The sequence below is a fragment of the Eschscholzia californica genome, unplaced genomic scaffold, assembly GCF_041429995.1.
Source record: "Eschscholzia californica isolate CP2 unplaced genomic scaffold, dmEscCali1.0.p SCAF_5, whole genome shotgun sequence".
NCBI classification, from domain to species: Eukaryota; Viridiplantae; Streptophyta; class Magnoliopsida; order Ranunculales; family Papaveraceae; genus Eschscholzia; species Eschscholzia californica.
The window spans coordinates 44,693,340-44,710,094 of NW_028238472.1; the positions used below are offsets into that span (position 1 = coordinate 44,693,340).

At 35.2% G+C, this 16,755-nt stretch overlaps 1 protein-coding gene and 1 long non-coding RNA gene across 16 annotated transcripts; one reads left to right on the forward strand and one right to left on the reverse strand.

The window, feature by feature from the left end:
• Positions 1–1,894: 1,894 nt before the first annotated feature.
• Positions 1,895–9,673, forward strand: LOC147539597 (uncharacterized). 15 transcript variants are annotated; one of them, XR_015226258.1, is made up of 18 exons: positions 1,895–2,301; positions 2,420–2,465; positions 2,716–2,749; positions 3,032–3,074; positions 3,246–3,287; positions 3,412–3,462; positions 3,925–4,000; positions 4,229–4,290; positions 4,397–4,444; positions 4,789–4,839; positions 5,303–5,378; positions 5,775–5,822; positions 6,167–6,217; positions 6,681–6,756; positions 7,153–7,200; positions 7,600–7,796; positions 8,078–8,176; positions 9,275–9,673. It is a non-coding gene; the product is annotated as an uncharacterized LOC147539597 (long non-coding RNA). The 15 variants fall into 15 exon arrangements; XR_015226256.1 differs by lacking the exon at positions 4,229–4,290 and adding an exon at positions 5,607–5,668; XR_015226253.1 differs by lacking the exon at positions 4,229–4,290 and having other exon boundaries at positions 9,275–9,411; positions 9,496–9,673.
• A 1,288-nt stretch (positions 9,674–10,961) lies between these two features.
• On the reverse strand, positions 10,962–15,204 carry LOC147539598 (proline-rich receptor-like protein kinase PERK15). Its single transcript, XM_086639498.1, has 8 exons — positions 14,297–15,204; positions 13,211–13,786; positions 12,910–12,996; positions 12,745–12,815; positions 12,549–12,625; positions 12,221–12,368; positions 11,897–12,055; positions 10,962–11,501 (listed from the first exon to the last, which is right to left on the reverse strand). The coding sequence occupies exons 1-8, from the start codon at positions 14,973–14,975 to the stop codon at positions 11,184–11,186; spliced, it is 2,115 nt and encodes a 704-aa protein (XP_086495624.1). The 5' UTR covers positions 14,976–15,204; the 3' UTR covers positions 10,962–11,183.
• Between the last annotated feature and the right edge of the window lie 1,551 nt (positions 15,205–16,755).

Here is a 16,755-nt window from a genome sequence, read left to right on the forward strand (position 1 = left end):
CTTCACGGACTATTGAGGTATACTGTATTTAGACTTTTAAGTCGTTGATATATCATTTTAATCTGGATTTTGCTTGCAAGCAATTTAACATGGTAAGTTAGTAAGTTGCTTATACTTTTATGTGGTAGAAGGGAGGGGTTAAAAAGCACCCTCCCAAAGTACTGTTGGCACCCGGATGGCAGATGGGACATATTCCCATTTTGTGCTTTGATTGGGTGCTAACAACAGTTTGGGCGGGTGCTCTTAGCCTCTCAAAAGGACCTACTAATAAAAAATATCCTGGACGTAAAGACTGGGTATAAAAAGTATCCTAGACGTGAAGACTGGGCATAATAAAGCATCCTGGACGTGAAGACTTCATTGAGCTTTCATCCTTAAATCTCCGTCTTCTATTATCTCCAGGATGTGGTGGTGTTATAATGTGGTGGGGGCGGTAGTGTGTGGTAGTGGTGGTTTTGGTCGTGTGATGACAATGACAGTAGAAGAAGGATGGTTATGGTTGTGGTGGTGAGCACTGGTGATGGTGTTATATATAGAAAATACAAAGCAACTAATATTTAGCTAATAATCATCATTAAATGTAAGATATTCTACTTTATTAGACAAAAAATATAACTTTTTCTGACATAGGCACTCTAGATAAATGTTCAGAAAGATCGAGTATTATTATTTACAAACTTTAGAATTGTATAACCAGTAGACCCGTAAAGGTATAAAAATAATTTATAACTCAACATATATCATCAGTCCTTCTATCATGTGACTTCGTAAACTCACTCTATTTTTATCAATCAACGATCAACTTTTTCACCCATTGCATTGATATTAAGATTTCTAACTTAAACCAAAAAATATATTTTATAATATGTCCTTAGAATTTATAATATTTAAGGATATAACTAAAGGGTGTTTCTACTCAGTGGTAAACTATAAATTATTTTTCTACTTTTAACAAGTTAAAATTAGCATTTACTCATTAATGAAAAATATTTCAAGTGTTCTTAATTTAAAATAGAAAAGATTAGTGTCTCATGATACTTTTTGACGGGTCAAATGTTGGACAGTTTTGACTAGTAGCTAATTGACCCGGACGCATGTGCCAAAATCCTGCCTACACACAAGCACGCTCTCAATAGAGACGTCATTCTACTACCTGAGTCTAGGTCTAACCAAAGAGATTGTATAGAGGTCGAAATGAGTCTCACACCTTAAACTGTGCACCGACTTAGTAGAAAACAAAGAGGTAAATCCTAGTTAACGTTGCCATTAAACTCTGCTCCAACCAAAAAGCCATAGTAAGGAGATATGAAGAAATAATCAGGGCACCTTGAGCTTTGTTCTACATTTTTTTGTATGAAAGAACTTTTTTCTACCTTGAGTCTGGCACATAGGTGGATCTGAATTATTTCTGCTCCTGAAATTATGGATTTTATTATAAAGGAAAAAGATTATATGGTGGAGAATATCTTGTTCACGTAAAAGATTTCAAAATCTTCTCAATGATGAAGATAGAAGAAAAACAAGTCGGCGGAGACGATGAAGAATATTGAAAGATGACAAAAAAAGTGCAAGATAAAAAGAAAAAAGGATAAGCTTAATTTGACATTAGGGTGGTTTTGCCATATAAAAAAAAATTTAATTCCACACAGACTTGAAGAGTCAATACTATATTCAATATGAGATGTATACATCGTGAATCTATATAACAAAACACAATGTTTTGTGCTGACTGGGACAAGCCGAAAGACAAATCCGGTCGTCTGTTGGTTTTTTGATAAGATCTACACCCTTAGATCAGTTACCCACCCTAATTTAATCACCCACCAAATGAGGGAAAGTTAATAAAACCTTCGATCTGGGTTTTTACGCGCCTTATCTTCGTTCCTTCGCGCGTTATCCCTGTAAAACGAGTTAGTATCTCCGTCATGCCTGGTGGGAGGTTACAAAATTTATGGCTTTAAAACCTTCAATAACAAATCGTACCTTCTTGGGACGTTACAAACTACAAATCCATCATGAATCCTGCTTCAAAATATCTCCTATTCAAGTTCTCTCTCACTGAAATCGATAGCTGCAACGATAGTAATGGCGACCGGACCTTTCCTCTCTTCTGTAAACAATCTTTCCCCAATTTTTTCCCAATTTTCAATCTTCAATAATGTCGGGTTATTAGCCAGGTAGATTGATTGATAGAAAAAACCCTAATTTATTCAGATCTCTGAGGAAGTCTGGTAATTGAAACCCTAATTTATTCTTCAGATCTCTGAGGAAGTTTGGTAATTGAAACCCTAATTTATTCAGGTCTTACTGCTATCTCTCTTTCCCTCTCTAGGTTTTACAATATGAATTAGGAAATAGGAAATTATGTTCTTTATGATTGTTAGGTTAAATTTAAGCTTTCTCTATTTTTGAATTTCAGGAGTTTCAATTTCGTCCCCAAATCTTCGTTCTTCCCCAAATTTCCGGTAATGGTTACTTTTTTAGGTTTTATTGTTGTTCTTCAACAGTTTGTAGAACGATTTTGTTAGTAATTTGAAGATAACATTGAGTTTCTTCAACATTTTGGCCAAAAAGAACTTAAGTTTTATTGTTGTTCTTCAGTATTTTGCTGATTTGAAGATATCATTGAGTTTATTGATGGTAAATTTAGGTTTTGTTAATTTGATTGATGGTAAATTTAGATTTTGATATATTTTTTTTTCTCTTGATTTGCAGATGAGTACGAGTTTGTAGAAGATCTTTAACCCGAGTAAGTAAATTATAAATTTATGAAGTAAGTTATAAATTTATGAAGTAAATTACAAATTTGAGCTCCAATTTTTTGTTGAACATCCGCAACCAAGTAACCCATTCTGCCTTCAAAGTTAGTTTTTTTATCTTTAATATATCAGGTTCAATTTTGTGAATTGATCTGGTTTAATCTTCTGGTAGATTGGCCTTCAAGTTTCAATTTTTGAGTTTGGCTTACATTATTTGTTAATGGAATAGAGGGAATCATTCACCATGTTATTTATGTATGTGATTGTTATAGAAGCATTTTCCGGGTGCGGATACTGTAGTTTCCAATTTCCCAGGTACAGATACTGGGTTTTCCATTTTTTTCTTCATATATTGATCATTTCTATTTATGTCTTTTCAATTTGATATGTTTTCTTAAACTCTTGATCTTAGTTTAAAGATTTCTGGAATTTTAGAAAGAAGATTTTCTTCTAATACACCGACTTCATTGTTTGATTTGATTATAGGTGAGATGTTTGGTGAAGCTAGATTCAGAGTCGCTTGATTAAGTAATTTAAATCTCCATTTACATGATTTTATTATTTTTTTCTACGTTTGTTCTACATGTATGAATTGTATTCTCCATTTACATGAATTTTAAGGTGAGAGATATACTTTTTTGGTTTGTTTTAGGTTCACGGAATCATGTCGGAAATGCTTTGTGTTATGGCTGCTCATAGTAGGGTAAGTTAGAAAAACCCTAATTTCCTGACCTTTCTTCAGAAATTTTGCTTTTTCTCCATGGGCTATTTATATTTGATGGGTTATTAGTTAATTCTTCATGGGTTCTTTATATTTGATGAATTGCAAATTGGGATAATCTTGTTGGACCAAACATGAGGTGTCACTCTCTATTTTATCCTAATCTAACTACCAAATAGGTTTCAATGTGTTTTGCTAAAGTAGGGATATAAAATTTTCTTAAGCACAAATTAGATTAGATTTTGTATATTTTTCAGTGAAATTATCATCAAAAAATTTGATTTCTCTTTTATTTTATTTTCTTTGTTTCTTTCAATTTTTTTATTTTTATCTACTGAAGTCAATGAGAGAAATTTAAACTTGTAGGGTTGTATTCAAGTAATAAGTTGATAGCTTTATTAGGTTTTTTTTGTTAAATAATTCACTTTTGTGTCTATTGTATAGGATTTTTACGAGGATTTGCTAGAGAATATGAGCAAGTGAGAGCCTCAATGTGCGTGACAATATAACTGATAACATGGTAACAAAGTTTCCTTCCCTGATTTGGTTCAACAAAATTTGATTGAATGGAGAGAAGTACTATGAGCAACAACAGCATCAATGAAGAAGATATTATAACTGATCTGATAGATGACGTTTTCCTTTGATGAATTGCAACATGGCCACCAAAGTCTTTTTCCCTCTTTAGTCGCTTTCCAGAAGCTTCCCTAAAATTTATTGACCTATTATTTTCTTAGTAATTTTTCAGATTTCCTTTAGAGTTTTAAGTTAATGTCGAAGTTTGAAGCCCGAAGTCATTTGTCATTTACAGTTATGTATATCGGAAGATACATTTCAACATACTTTTGTTGTTTGTCTTCCCAGTAAACCTATCTATCGTCGTGGTTTCTTACGTAGTTTTCACAAATTTGTACAGGTTTCAAGTATCTTATGTGATTTAGGCATCAAAATGATTTATGTAAGGGTAAGTAAATATTCCTTTCATCTTAATTTATTTGTTATAATTTGGTTCTCTTTTACTAAAATAGTATATTCTTCATTTAGGCATACTTTTTATTTTATGTCGATATGATCCACTCATAGAAAGTAAATAATCAATAGGATTTCCCAAATTTGTGTCATATATCATCAGGGCACATGATAAAATGTAAATGTTTAGGATTCAATTTGGTTCGCTTGATTAAGTAATTTAAATCTCCATTTACATGATTTTATTATTTTTTTCTACGTTTGTTCTACATGTATGAATTGTATTCTCCATTTACATGAATTTTAAGGTGAGAGATATACTTTTTTGGTTTGTTTTAGGTTCACGGAATCATGTCGGAAATGCTTTGTGTTATGGCTGCTCATAGTAGGGTAAGTTAGAAAAACCCTAATTTCCTGACCTTTCTTCAGAAATTTTGCTTTTTCTCCATGGGCTATTTATATTTGATGGGTTATTAGTTAATTCTTCATGGGTTCTTTATATTTGATGAATTGCAAATTGGGATAATCTTGTTGGACCAAACATGAGGTGTCACTCTCTATTTTATCCTAATATAACTACCAAATAGGTTTCAATGTGTTTTGCTAAAGTAGGGATATAAAATTTTCTTAAGCACAAATTAGATTAGATTTTGTATATTTTTCAGTGAAATTATCATCAAAAAATTTGATTTCTCTTTTATTTTATTTTCTTTGTTTCTTTCAATTTTTTTATTTTTATCTACTGAAGTCAATGAGAGAAATTTGAACTTGTAGGGTTGTATTCAAGTAATAAGTTGATAGCTTTATTAGGTTTTTTTTTGTTAAAGAATTCACTTTTGTGTCTATTGTATAGGATTTTTACGAGGATTTGCTAGAGAATATGAGCAAGTGAGAGCCTCAATGTGCGTGACAATATAACTGATAACATGGTAACAAAGTTTCCTTCCCTGATTTGGTTCAACAAAATTTGATTGAATGGAGAGAAGTACTATGAGCAACAACAGCATCAATGAAGAAGATATTATAACTGATCTGATAGATGACGTTTTCCTTTGATGAATTGCAACATGGCCACCAAAGTCTTTTCCCCTCTTTAGTCGCTTTCCAGAAGCTTCCCTAAAATTTATTGACCTATTATTTTCTTAGTAATTTTTCAGATTTCCTTTAGAGTTTTAAGTTAATGTCGAAGTTTGAAGCCCGAAGTCATTTGTCATTTACAGTTATGTATATCGGAAGATACATTTCAACATACTTTTGTTGTTTGTCTTCCCAGTAAACCTATCTATCGTCGTGGTTTCTTACGTAGTTTTCACAAATTTGTACAGGTTTCAAGTATCTTATGTGATTTAGGCATCAAAATGATTTATGTAAGGGTAAGTAAATATTCCTTTCATCTTAATTTATTTGTTATAATTTGGTTCTCTTTTACTAAAATAGTATATTCTTCATTTAGGCATACTTTTTATTTTATGTCGATATGATCCACTCATAGAAAGTAAATAATCAATAGGATTTCCCAAATTTGTGTCATATATCATCAGGGCACATGATAAAATGTAAATGTTTAGGATTCAATTTGGTTCGCTTGATTAAGTAATTTAAATCTCCATTTACATGATTTTATTATTTTTTTCTACGTTTGTTCTACATGTATGAATTGTATTCTCCATTTACATGAATTTTAAGGTGAGAGATATACTTTTTTGGTTTGTTTTAGGTTCACGGAATCATGTCGGAAATGCTTTGTGTTATGGCTGCTCATAGTAGGGTAAGTTAGAAAAACCCTAATTTCCTGACCTTTCTTCAGAAATTTTGCTTTTTCTCCATGGGCTATTTATATTTGATGGGTTATTAGTTAATTCTTCATGGGTTCTTTATATTTGATGAATTGCAAATTGGGATAATCTTGTTGGACCAAACATGAGGTGTCACTCTCTATTTTATCCTAATATAACTACCAAATAGGTTTCAATGTGTTTTGCTAAAGTAGGGATATAAAATTTTCTTAAGCACAAATTAGATTAGATTTTGTATATTTTTCAGTGAAATTATCATCAAAAAATTTGATTTCTCTTTTATTTTATTTTCTTTGTTTCTTTCAATTTTTTTATTTTTATCTACTGAAGTCAATGAGAGAAATTTGAACTTGTAGGGTTGTATTCAAGTAATAAGTTGATAGCTTTATTAGGTTTTTTTTTGTTAAAGAATTCACTTTTGTGTCTATTGTATAGGATTTTTACGAGGATTTGCTAGAGAATATGAGCAAGTGAGAGCCTCAATGTGCGTGACAATATAACTGATAACATGGTAACAAAGTTTCCTTCCCTGATTTGGTTCAACAAAATTTGATTGAATGGAGAGAAGTACTATGAGCAACAACAGCATCAATGAAGAAGATATTATAACTGATCTGATAGATGACGTTTTCCTTTGATGAATTGCAACATGGCCACCAAAGTCTTTTCCCCTCTTTAGTCGCTTTCCAGAAGCTTCCCTAAAATTTATTGACCTATTATTTTCTTAGTAATTTTTCAGATTTCCTTTAGAGTTTTAAGTTAATGTCGAAGTTTGAAGCCCGAAGTCATTTGTCATTTACAGTTATGTATATCGGAAGATACATTTCAACATACTTTTGTTGTTTGTCTTCCCAGTAAACCTATCTATCGTCGTGGTTTCTTACGTAGTTTTCACAAATTTGTACAGGTTTCAAGTATCTTATGTGATTTAGGCATCAAAATGATTTATGTAAGGGTAAGTAAATATTCCTTTCATCTTAATTTATTTGTTATAATTTGGTTCTCTTTTACTAAAATAGTATATTCTTCATTTAGGCATACTTTTTATTTTATGTCGATATGATCCACTCATAGAAAGTAAATAATCAATAGGATTTCCCAAATTTGTGTCATATATCATCAGGGCACATGATAAAATGTAAATGTTTAGGATTCAATTATCATAATGTTTCGTGAATGGATTGTAAAACTCTCTCTTTTGTCTATCTCTCTCTCTGCCGGCAATGACTTTCTAGAAGTCAAATGTCTATTTGAGTCCAATTCTCATGGACGTGAGAAGGAAATTTTGAATTCTTTGAACTCCAATAGAATCTAGACTTCGATTATCACTTTTTTTATTGATATTTTTGTTTAGGTCGTTTGCTTGAATTACGATCTCTGTTGGATTAGGGAATATCCATATATATATTACTTGTATATCAAGATCGCTGAGACGAAACACACAAAATAAAGAGAAAAAGTTTGATAGACTCAACATTATCAAGATTTGGTGAATGATTCCTTTCTCTTCCATTTTCATATTCTATGAGCGAAATGTGAAGCTTCTCTACGGTAATTAGGCTTCAATTCTCATAGTTCTTTCTCAATTTCGTTGTCAAATGATGTTACTTGATTACTGGTACTAAACAAATTTGACATGTTAAATTTTGTTCTTAGTTCATGCATTTTTTTTCTTTCTTTTTTTACCTTATGAGACACCGGAAGTAACTAAGAGTTTTAACGCTTTTACTTAGGGTCTTTAAAGTCTTGTATTATTAATTTCGTATTCTTTTCATTGATGCCCATACTTTTTTCAATACCTTTCTTTCTTCTAACCCATATATTTGAATCAGAAGTTCGATTTGCTGAAGTTCAGAAAAAATTGGGTGTTTTAGACTTCGGTTTCAGCGGACTATACCAACTTATTTCATCTACACAGCGAATCAAACTTAGTAAGTTTCCGCTTTCTATGTTTCCAAGACATGTTGGCGATAAAATATTAGCATTAATCTAGCAAAGAAAGTAACAAACTTTACTCGGATTTCCAGTGATCCGAGATATTTTAATTACTGCGTCTAATATGTCCTGTTATTCCAATGTTTAGAGATGTCCTTTAGGACAACTAATTTTTCCGCATTTACCATACTAGCTGTAGAAGTAATCAACTATGTCGAAATTGAGAAGTTATATGATTCTTGTGGTGATTAAAGTTTCATTAAAACGTGTCCATGACCTTTAGTTGAGCATTTTTTGAACCAATGGAATTTTCAAAATTCATAAGTACTTGAAAATAATAACTTTAGAACTTCGGTTTACTTCAATTTCCTAGCAGTGAAATGCAACAGTTGTACATGTAACCCGTTGTTGAATTTCTTAGCAGTGTAGCATGTGTAAACCCTTGTGTTCTTTATCCATCTATATTTCTTTTCGTAAATATTTTGAATTACTAAATTAGTGAATTGTTTTTCAGTAGTAACTTAAAGTAGCTTTGAACACTCGTGGATATACTTTGTTTCATATACTCTCAAGAACCTAAAATGATTGATACAGTGATCTTTAAGGCACCTGCAATCCTACAGATAAATTTATGCTGTATTTTATGAACTAATCCACAATATAATTAGGTTTATGTGGATGACCTTTACCTTAAACAAACGGTTCCATTTTCTGCATGAAATTGGGTTCACTTCAGTTGAAGTGTTTATCAAAAGAATCGTAGCTTTGGAAGGAGCAACTGTTGAGGAAGCTATCTCGCCCAAATTTAGAACGGCTTCGCTTCATTCATGTGTCTTTTCTCTTATTTTCGTAAGTGTCTTTGTCTGGCATGCCTCATAATATGTGCATGATTGCTTGTAATAGATTCACAACAGGTGTCTGTCTGTCAACGGAGTCATCTAAGATAAAGAATACATTTTAAGGTCAAATTTTATGAAATTGATATACATGTATTGCTTTTCCCTTATTCATTTGGTTCCTGTTTCATTATCTTAGAGCTCTATAAAATCTTGATTACTTTACTAACCATTGATGGGTTTCTTTTGTTTATGCAGTGGGTAACCAAGGGTTATATGTTTGTGTTGGGCGACAACCGAAACAACAACTGTGACTCCTGTAAATGGTGAAGTCCAAAAACCTGGAAACTCCAAATGTCGTAGAAGTTTCAGTACATCAGTAAAACAAAAATGACGTAGGTCCCGTCTTAAAAAGGGTCAAGATGTCCAGTTCTTTGAGTTATTAATTCGATATAATTAATGAACATGTTTTATTTCAGAGGTCCGTTACTCATTAAAAACATCGCAGGCAGTTCAGTCTTTTGATATTGACTTCTATCGAGTTTTTCAACACTATTTATGGAGCTCATAGAAGGAAAAGCATTGCAGTGGTTTCTTGAACTAATCTATGCTGCTTCTATTCTATAATGAATGATGAGGAAATGAAAATTTCACTCACTCGGGTGACATGAGCTTCAAAAAATTTTGCTACTATTTGTTTTTTTTTTGTATTCTTCTCCTACGTCGGTCGGTTGGTCGTAAGTACAATGAGATATTTATCGTGTGGTCGTTACTAGCATATGCTTATATGGATCTAATCCTTCGTACATTTGCTCAATTAAAGTGTCCGTGCCGGAGGCACGGGTCATACCTAGTAAATACATAAATTGAATAGTCCTATAACAACCATCATTAAAGATATATCGGTCATAGATGTCATATAACGACCCTTAAGGCCATTCTAGATCATGTACGCTCATTCCTACCTTTACACTATTTATATCATTCACACAAATCAATAAATGATGAATTTCACATCCACCGTGACTCTTAGTTTTTGGAGCAGAAGGATTAATAACTGGTTAAACTATATTATTTGTGTTAGTTCCAGGGGAATCCAAATTTTTTATTTTGGCAAGAGGGAAAAACATAACTAGTTACCAAAAACAACTTATTGTTGTATGCGGTGCCTATAGTTTCCCTTAGGCTTGGTAATTTTTTGCTGCGCCTATATAGTGTAAGCACATCCTTGATTAGATGATAGGACAACCCAAAATTCCTATATCTGTCCATTTGGACAGCGAAGGGATTTGGGCCATGGCCCATTGGGTGGCAACTTAACTTCCTCGGCTAATAAGGTGCTTATATACAGCGAGGAGACATTTTACATGCACTCACCATTTTTGCTATGAACACTCACATATAAGATATTTTACTACATTCGGTTATTTCCGAAATAGCCCCCAACTTTATAACTAGCTTCTTGCCTAGCCCCATACTTTATCGAAAATACCTAGATGATCCATTTTATCAGTTATCATTAGAGTAACTCCAGTGTGGGTCGGGCTGAGGACAAAATTTCAGAATTTTGGCCTCAACCCTTTGCTCCAGGCACAGGCGGAGCCCCAACTGATTGTTTCAGTCGCCCCTACATTTAGGGGCGACTGTAGGGTCCCCAACATGACCGTTGGGGAATCCCAACGGTCATGTCGGGGTGATCCTAGTCGCTGGATAAAATCCATCTTCCATTTCTTTTTTTTCTTTTGTTTAATGTAATTAATCTTTTTGTAATTTTAATTAGGTTTAATTTTAATTAGGATAATGTTTTACATCAAACAATAGACATCACACCAAACTATTCCTTTAAATTGATTAGATACACATTCATACTTTTTTACTAGTGAAACCTATTTATCAAGTTACAAGCCAAAAAAATACACATGTTATAACAATACATATAACCAAATTGATGACAGATCTTAGCTAACCTTGAATTAGTTAAACCAAAAGAATGAAATAGTATTTCTCTCTATAACTTTTCTTTTTTTGTTTTCAAATACTACTCAAATAAATACAATTAAAAGCAAAAGGAAAAAAATTTTATATGAAACAATAAAATTGTAGCTAACAGAGGCTAAATGAATTGCAGGAAGAATTCAGTAACAGTAGGCCTATTAGTATTTTTTTCTTATGAGAATGAGGTTCCACTAAAACCTTGACCGTCGTTTCTCTTCTTCCCTGGTTGCTGCATTTCGCGGGTGTTTTGACCTTCGTCACTTGAGCCAGACGGATTAAGACCGTACTCACTAGTTTGTACTCCACTATATTCGCTGCCTCCATACTCGTCACTGGTCAATGCAATTTTTCTGAATTTCTTCATATCTTCGTTATACTGGAATGTGTCATAATCTGAGCTTCCATGAGAATTATACACGGTGCTATGTCCAGGTCTGATTCCTTCATTCAGATCGGAAAGAGAACCATCTCCTTCCAAGGCTCGGACTATCTGCTTCGGTTTAAGAAATAAGTACTTGTTAGATGGCACAGTATCAAATGTAATTCAACAAATTGTGAAAACAAACTTGGTCTAAATAAGCGGAAACAGGAATTCTTATAGAATGCGAGTGGGATTATATACAGGATACTTTTGGCAGATTGACCAGGGAGAACTAGATTGGGAAGAAAAAAACCGACCCAATAAACCCGTGTTAGCCTACTGATGGGTCAGTCACTTTGAGCTAAGGTACAACCAAATATACTACTAATGGTCTGTCCATTTTGGTTATTGAACGAAAGAAGTGAAACTTGGTTCTTGAAAGATCTTTTGAATTGGAACTTTCTTTATTGTTTTTGAGTTTGCTGAAGATAACAAAATATTTCTGTGAGTGATGAATGAGTTACCTGACTCATTTGTGGACGCCGTCTAGAGGAATGACGCACAGAAGCGGCGGCACAGTCAACCATACGTGCCATCTCCTGGGGGTTATAATAGTGCATCTTCGGATCTATGAGATCATTATAGTTACCCGTCTCCTGAGCTCGTAATAGCAAGGGCCTTGCCTGTTCAGAGTTAAACTGTTAGTATCAAATTCACCTTACCATTGGACATGTGAATCATGTATATATATGTGCAGAGATAGACAGAGAGAGGGAGAGAGAAAGAGAGAGAGAGAGAGAGATGGCTCTATCAGTTTGACACATAAGTTAATGGTTGAGATTACAGACCCAGTCTACCAAGCTGTCATCCATGTAAGCATCAGTCGTATCAACGGGTCGACGACCAGTAATTAACTCCAAAAGCATTACCCCGAAGGAGAAAACATCTGATTTTTCAGTGAGTTTTCCACTCGCTGCATATTCTGGAGCTAGATACCTGAGAATGGTAGAAAATTACTATGTAAAACAAACTTGCAACCAAAATACCAAATACAAATAATTCGGGTTGCCAAGTTAACTACTTCTCCATAGAGGAAAACATTTTTAGGTTAACCGAAACTAAAGACATGACATATCGATGTGTTATAACACTAACCGCTACTGGAAGTGGACTTACCCGAAAGTTCCCATTACTCGTGTGGAGACATGGGTATTGGTATCAGAAGAAAATTTTGCAAGTCCAAAATCTGCCACCTAAAATTGAAATCAAGTTCAATAAGTAATTAAAACCCAGTCACTTTCGACGTTATGAATGAAGTGCACCTCTTTTTTATATTCATTAACAACAAAAGAGTCCAAGATATCGCTCCTACCTTGGCCTCAAATTTCATATCGATAAGTATATTAGATGCCTTGATGTCGCGATGAATAATTTTAGGATGGCCTACACAGTGAATTTGTTTATATAACCAACATAATCTATGAATGTTACTAATACAAAGGTGTAAAGAAAAAAAGAAATTAGAAATAGAACTCACAATCCTCATGTAGATATGCGAGTCCTTTAGCAGATCCAAGAGCAATTCTATGTCTGGTGGCCCAGTCCATAACTGGTCGACCTTTTCCTGCAGGAAATTTTTTTCTCAGTCATATATTCGTAACTGGAACCTGAATGCGTAAAAAGATAACCAATTCTGGTACTTTCTCGGAGAGCGATCGTGAAGACATCACAATTACCGGGAAGTGAATATATAAAAATCAAGTTCCTTTTAGCATATTTTGGCAGATAATTCGAATACTATTAGCATTGGAAACTAATACAATTGAATAAGGATTTACCATGTAGGTGGAACTCCAAGGTATTGTTAGGAACAAATTCATAAACAAGCATCCTCTGAGTTCCAGTACTGCAATATCCAACCAATGAAACAAGATGTTTATGATGAACACGGCTAATAATCTCAACCTCGGCTTGGAATTCACGTTCTCCCTGGCCACTTCCAACTTTCAGTTGCTTAACTGCAACTTCCTTCCCATTTGGAAGGACCCCTTTATGAACATACCCAAAACCACCTTGACCTAAAAGATTCGCTTCTGAAAAACCATCTGTTGCTCTCATTAACTCTTCATACGTAAATGTGCTTTTCGAGAAACCCAAAGAAATGGCGGGAGGAGGTGGTGGCCGCGGACTATGGTCATAATCAGAGTAACTTGAACCAGTTGTTCCGCTGCTCATGAATGGCGGCGGCGGCGGTGGTCGTGGCGGCGGTTCTATACTACTGCTTGTTGATTGAGGTAGTCTTGATCCAGTACCTGGTTGTGGGGTGAGGTTTGAAGGAACCGAAACAAAATGTTCAGCCGGTGGGGGAGTAGAATCATACAGCCATTGCTGAGGTGGAGCACCATGCGAGTTGCCTGGGGAAAAATGAATTAGATGATTTCGAGAACAGAAACAACCATGAATTGACACAACAAGTAGATAATTTGATGCATAACCTAATTATTCAATTCATTCCAATTTTCTTCATATAAGCTTCGGAATTTTTATTAATAGACGAAGAAATCTAGTACTTGTGAAGTTTGGATCACCATAGTAGTGCTAACATAAGATATTTAGCACACATTTCCTCTGAAATCTTATTCATATAGGTACTAATACACATGAAAATACCAAGCTTGGGAAATTCATCAAACACTTGATGAGCAATTCCCATAATTAGAGATATAACCCAAACTTTTGCACCCCAGAAAATGTAGGCAAGTCCAACCAAGACTTCAAATTCATGATTTTTTATGATCAAAATTGAATCTTTTTCATGAAATCAATGAAAAATTAATCGAAATAAAGACAGACCAATGAGAAATTTTCAAGTTTTGATTCATCAAAATTGATATTGGAAACGAAAATTGGCATAAAAATACTACCTTTAGGGCCAGTAGGAGGTGATCCATAGTAACCCATTGGTCCATTATCTCTCCTCTTCCTCTTCTTCTTGCAGCAAACAAACAGTAAACTAAGAAAAACAAGCATCATAACACCCCCAATCGCAACTCCAATAACAAGTCCCGTCGATACTCCTGATGATGAACTTGGCGGAGGAGGAGTCGAAGATGAAGGATTATGCGGCGGCGATTTTCCAGTTGATGGTGGCAGAGGTGGTGAAGGACTCCCTTTAGATCCTGGAGTTGGAGTAGTCGGCGTAGGAGTTGTTCCAGGCGGCGATGGCGGCGGAGGTTTCGAATTTGCCGGTGGAGACGGCGGAGGTTTCGAATTTGCCGGTGGAGACGGCGGAGGTTTCGATGTTGCCGGTGGAGACGGTGGTGAATCTGATGGAGTTGTCGGAGCAGGTGGAGAAATTGCTGGTGCATCAGGTGGTGATGGAGAAGTTTTCGGAGGTATGGTAGACGGAGGAGTAGGAGAAGCAATTGGTGTTATCGGTGGTGGTGGTGGAGGAGAAGAAGATGCAGTAGGAGGAATAACCGGCGTTGTCGGAGGAGGTGTAGATGCAATAGGAGGTGGCGTAGTAGTAGGCGGCGGCGCTGATGCTGGTGGCGACGGTGGTGATACCGGAGCCGGAGAAGCTCCGGGAGTTGGCGTCGACATTACCGGATTATTCGATCTTATCAACAATAATCAAACAATAAAAAGTAACCTTCAGTCAATCCACTCCACCCTTCCCCGGTAAAGAAACAGAAAACCCTCGAAAAAAGTAAAACAAGAGTTGGAGTGTCAGATTTCCGACGACGAAAGGTGTAACATTTCCATCAACTATAGATATAGAGAGAGAAAGAGAGAGATAGAGAGAGAAAGAATTCTTCTTCCTCTTCTTTTTCTCGACAGCTTGTGTGACTTTCTCTCTCTCTACAAATCCCCTTTACAACTTTGAATTCTAGAGAGAGAGAGAGAGATGAGAATGAGATCAGTGGGTCTAGACTTTAGAGTCCCACACACGGCTGGCCCACGTATTGAACTCTTTGGATTCTCTTTCACTTTATTCTGAAGTGAGTTGTTTTTTACTTTAGTACTTCACGTACTATTGTGTTATACTGTATTTAGACTTTTATGCCCATTGATATCTACTTTGATCATTTTAATCTCATCTTTAGTATTGGATTTTTCTTGCAAGCAATTTAACATGGTAGGTTAGTAAGTTGCTTATACTTTTTTGTTCCCCGTGATTACAGCTTAATAAAGAAACTACTGATAGGACTCTGTAGAATTAGAATTAGAATTAGAATGTGTAGAATTAGAATTAGAAGGTGGATTGATTGGGGCTAGGGGGCATGACAAAAAGTCTCTCCGACATGAAAGACTTAGTTAATCAAGATTGATTTAATTGCCTCTTTTATTTACATGCAAAATACTATTGGAATAAGTTTGATTATTCATGGTATAAGCGAGCTCAATTCATCGAAGCAAAAGTAGAACTTCTTCATACGCACAGCAGCGAAGAAAATGAAGCTAAGGTCATTTAATCGAGAATTAGACGGGTAGCGGAACACAACTACGCACACATAATTATAGAAAGTGATAATCAAAGTCTTATAAAACACCTCCAAAATCAACAAAACACAATATAATGCCAGTCGACAGTTCGCATAAAGGAAATCAAGGAACTATCCAGAAAAATCACGAACATACAATTCAACTAAATCGTCAGATATTAAAACAAATAAACTGACAAGTTGGCCAAGTGGACAAGGAAATCTCAAAGGAAGAGATTTTGGAAATATATTTTGAAACTTATTGTCAATATCTATTGTAATATACTCTGATTTGTTACTTAACTAGGGTTCCCGTGTCCTAGTGTCACGTCCATATATCTTGAACATGCATATGGAGTGACGAGTGCTAGGAGAGCACGCACGAGCACATAGGCCGGAGGGCCAAAGACGAGGTTGTTGGGGGCCAGAAGCTTCTTGGGCCATGCACGGAGGTGCATTCATGTATTGCCAAGAGCGAGTATGCTTGGTTGAAAGATTGATGTTTCCTTGTGGAAATAGGCTAAACAAGAACTTTGCTACTATAGGAGGGGGTGGTCTCCCTTCCTCATATGCATCCAGCATATGCCAAGACCTCGTGGATGGGAGCTCGCCCATCTTAGCATGGTATGCACGAAAGTGAGCATCCTCATGGCGCACCCATGAGGCCGGCCTAGCGTATGTTGAAGAAGCATATTGCACGGGTTCCCTTGTCATAGGAAATGACTCGGGACAGTACCTAGAGATAGGTTACTGCGGGTTCCTTTGGAAGTCGTGTTACATGTTCTCATGCCATGGCGAGGCGTGCGTCGTGCTAGCATATTCCATAAGGAGGATTGAGCTGTTCAAGAGGCCAAGCCTTGATCTGCTATGTTGGGCATGAGGTAGCTTATTATAGATGG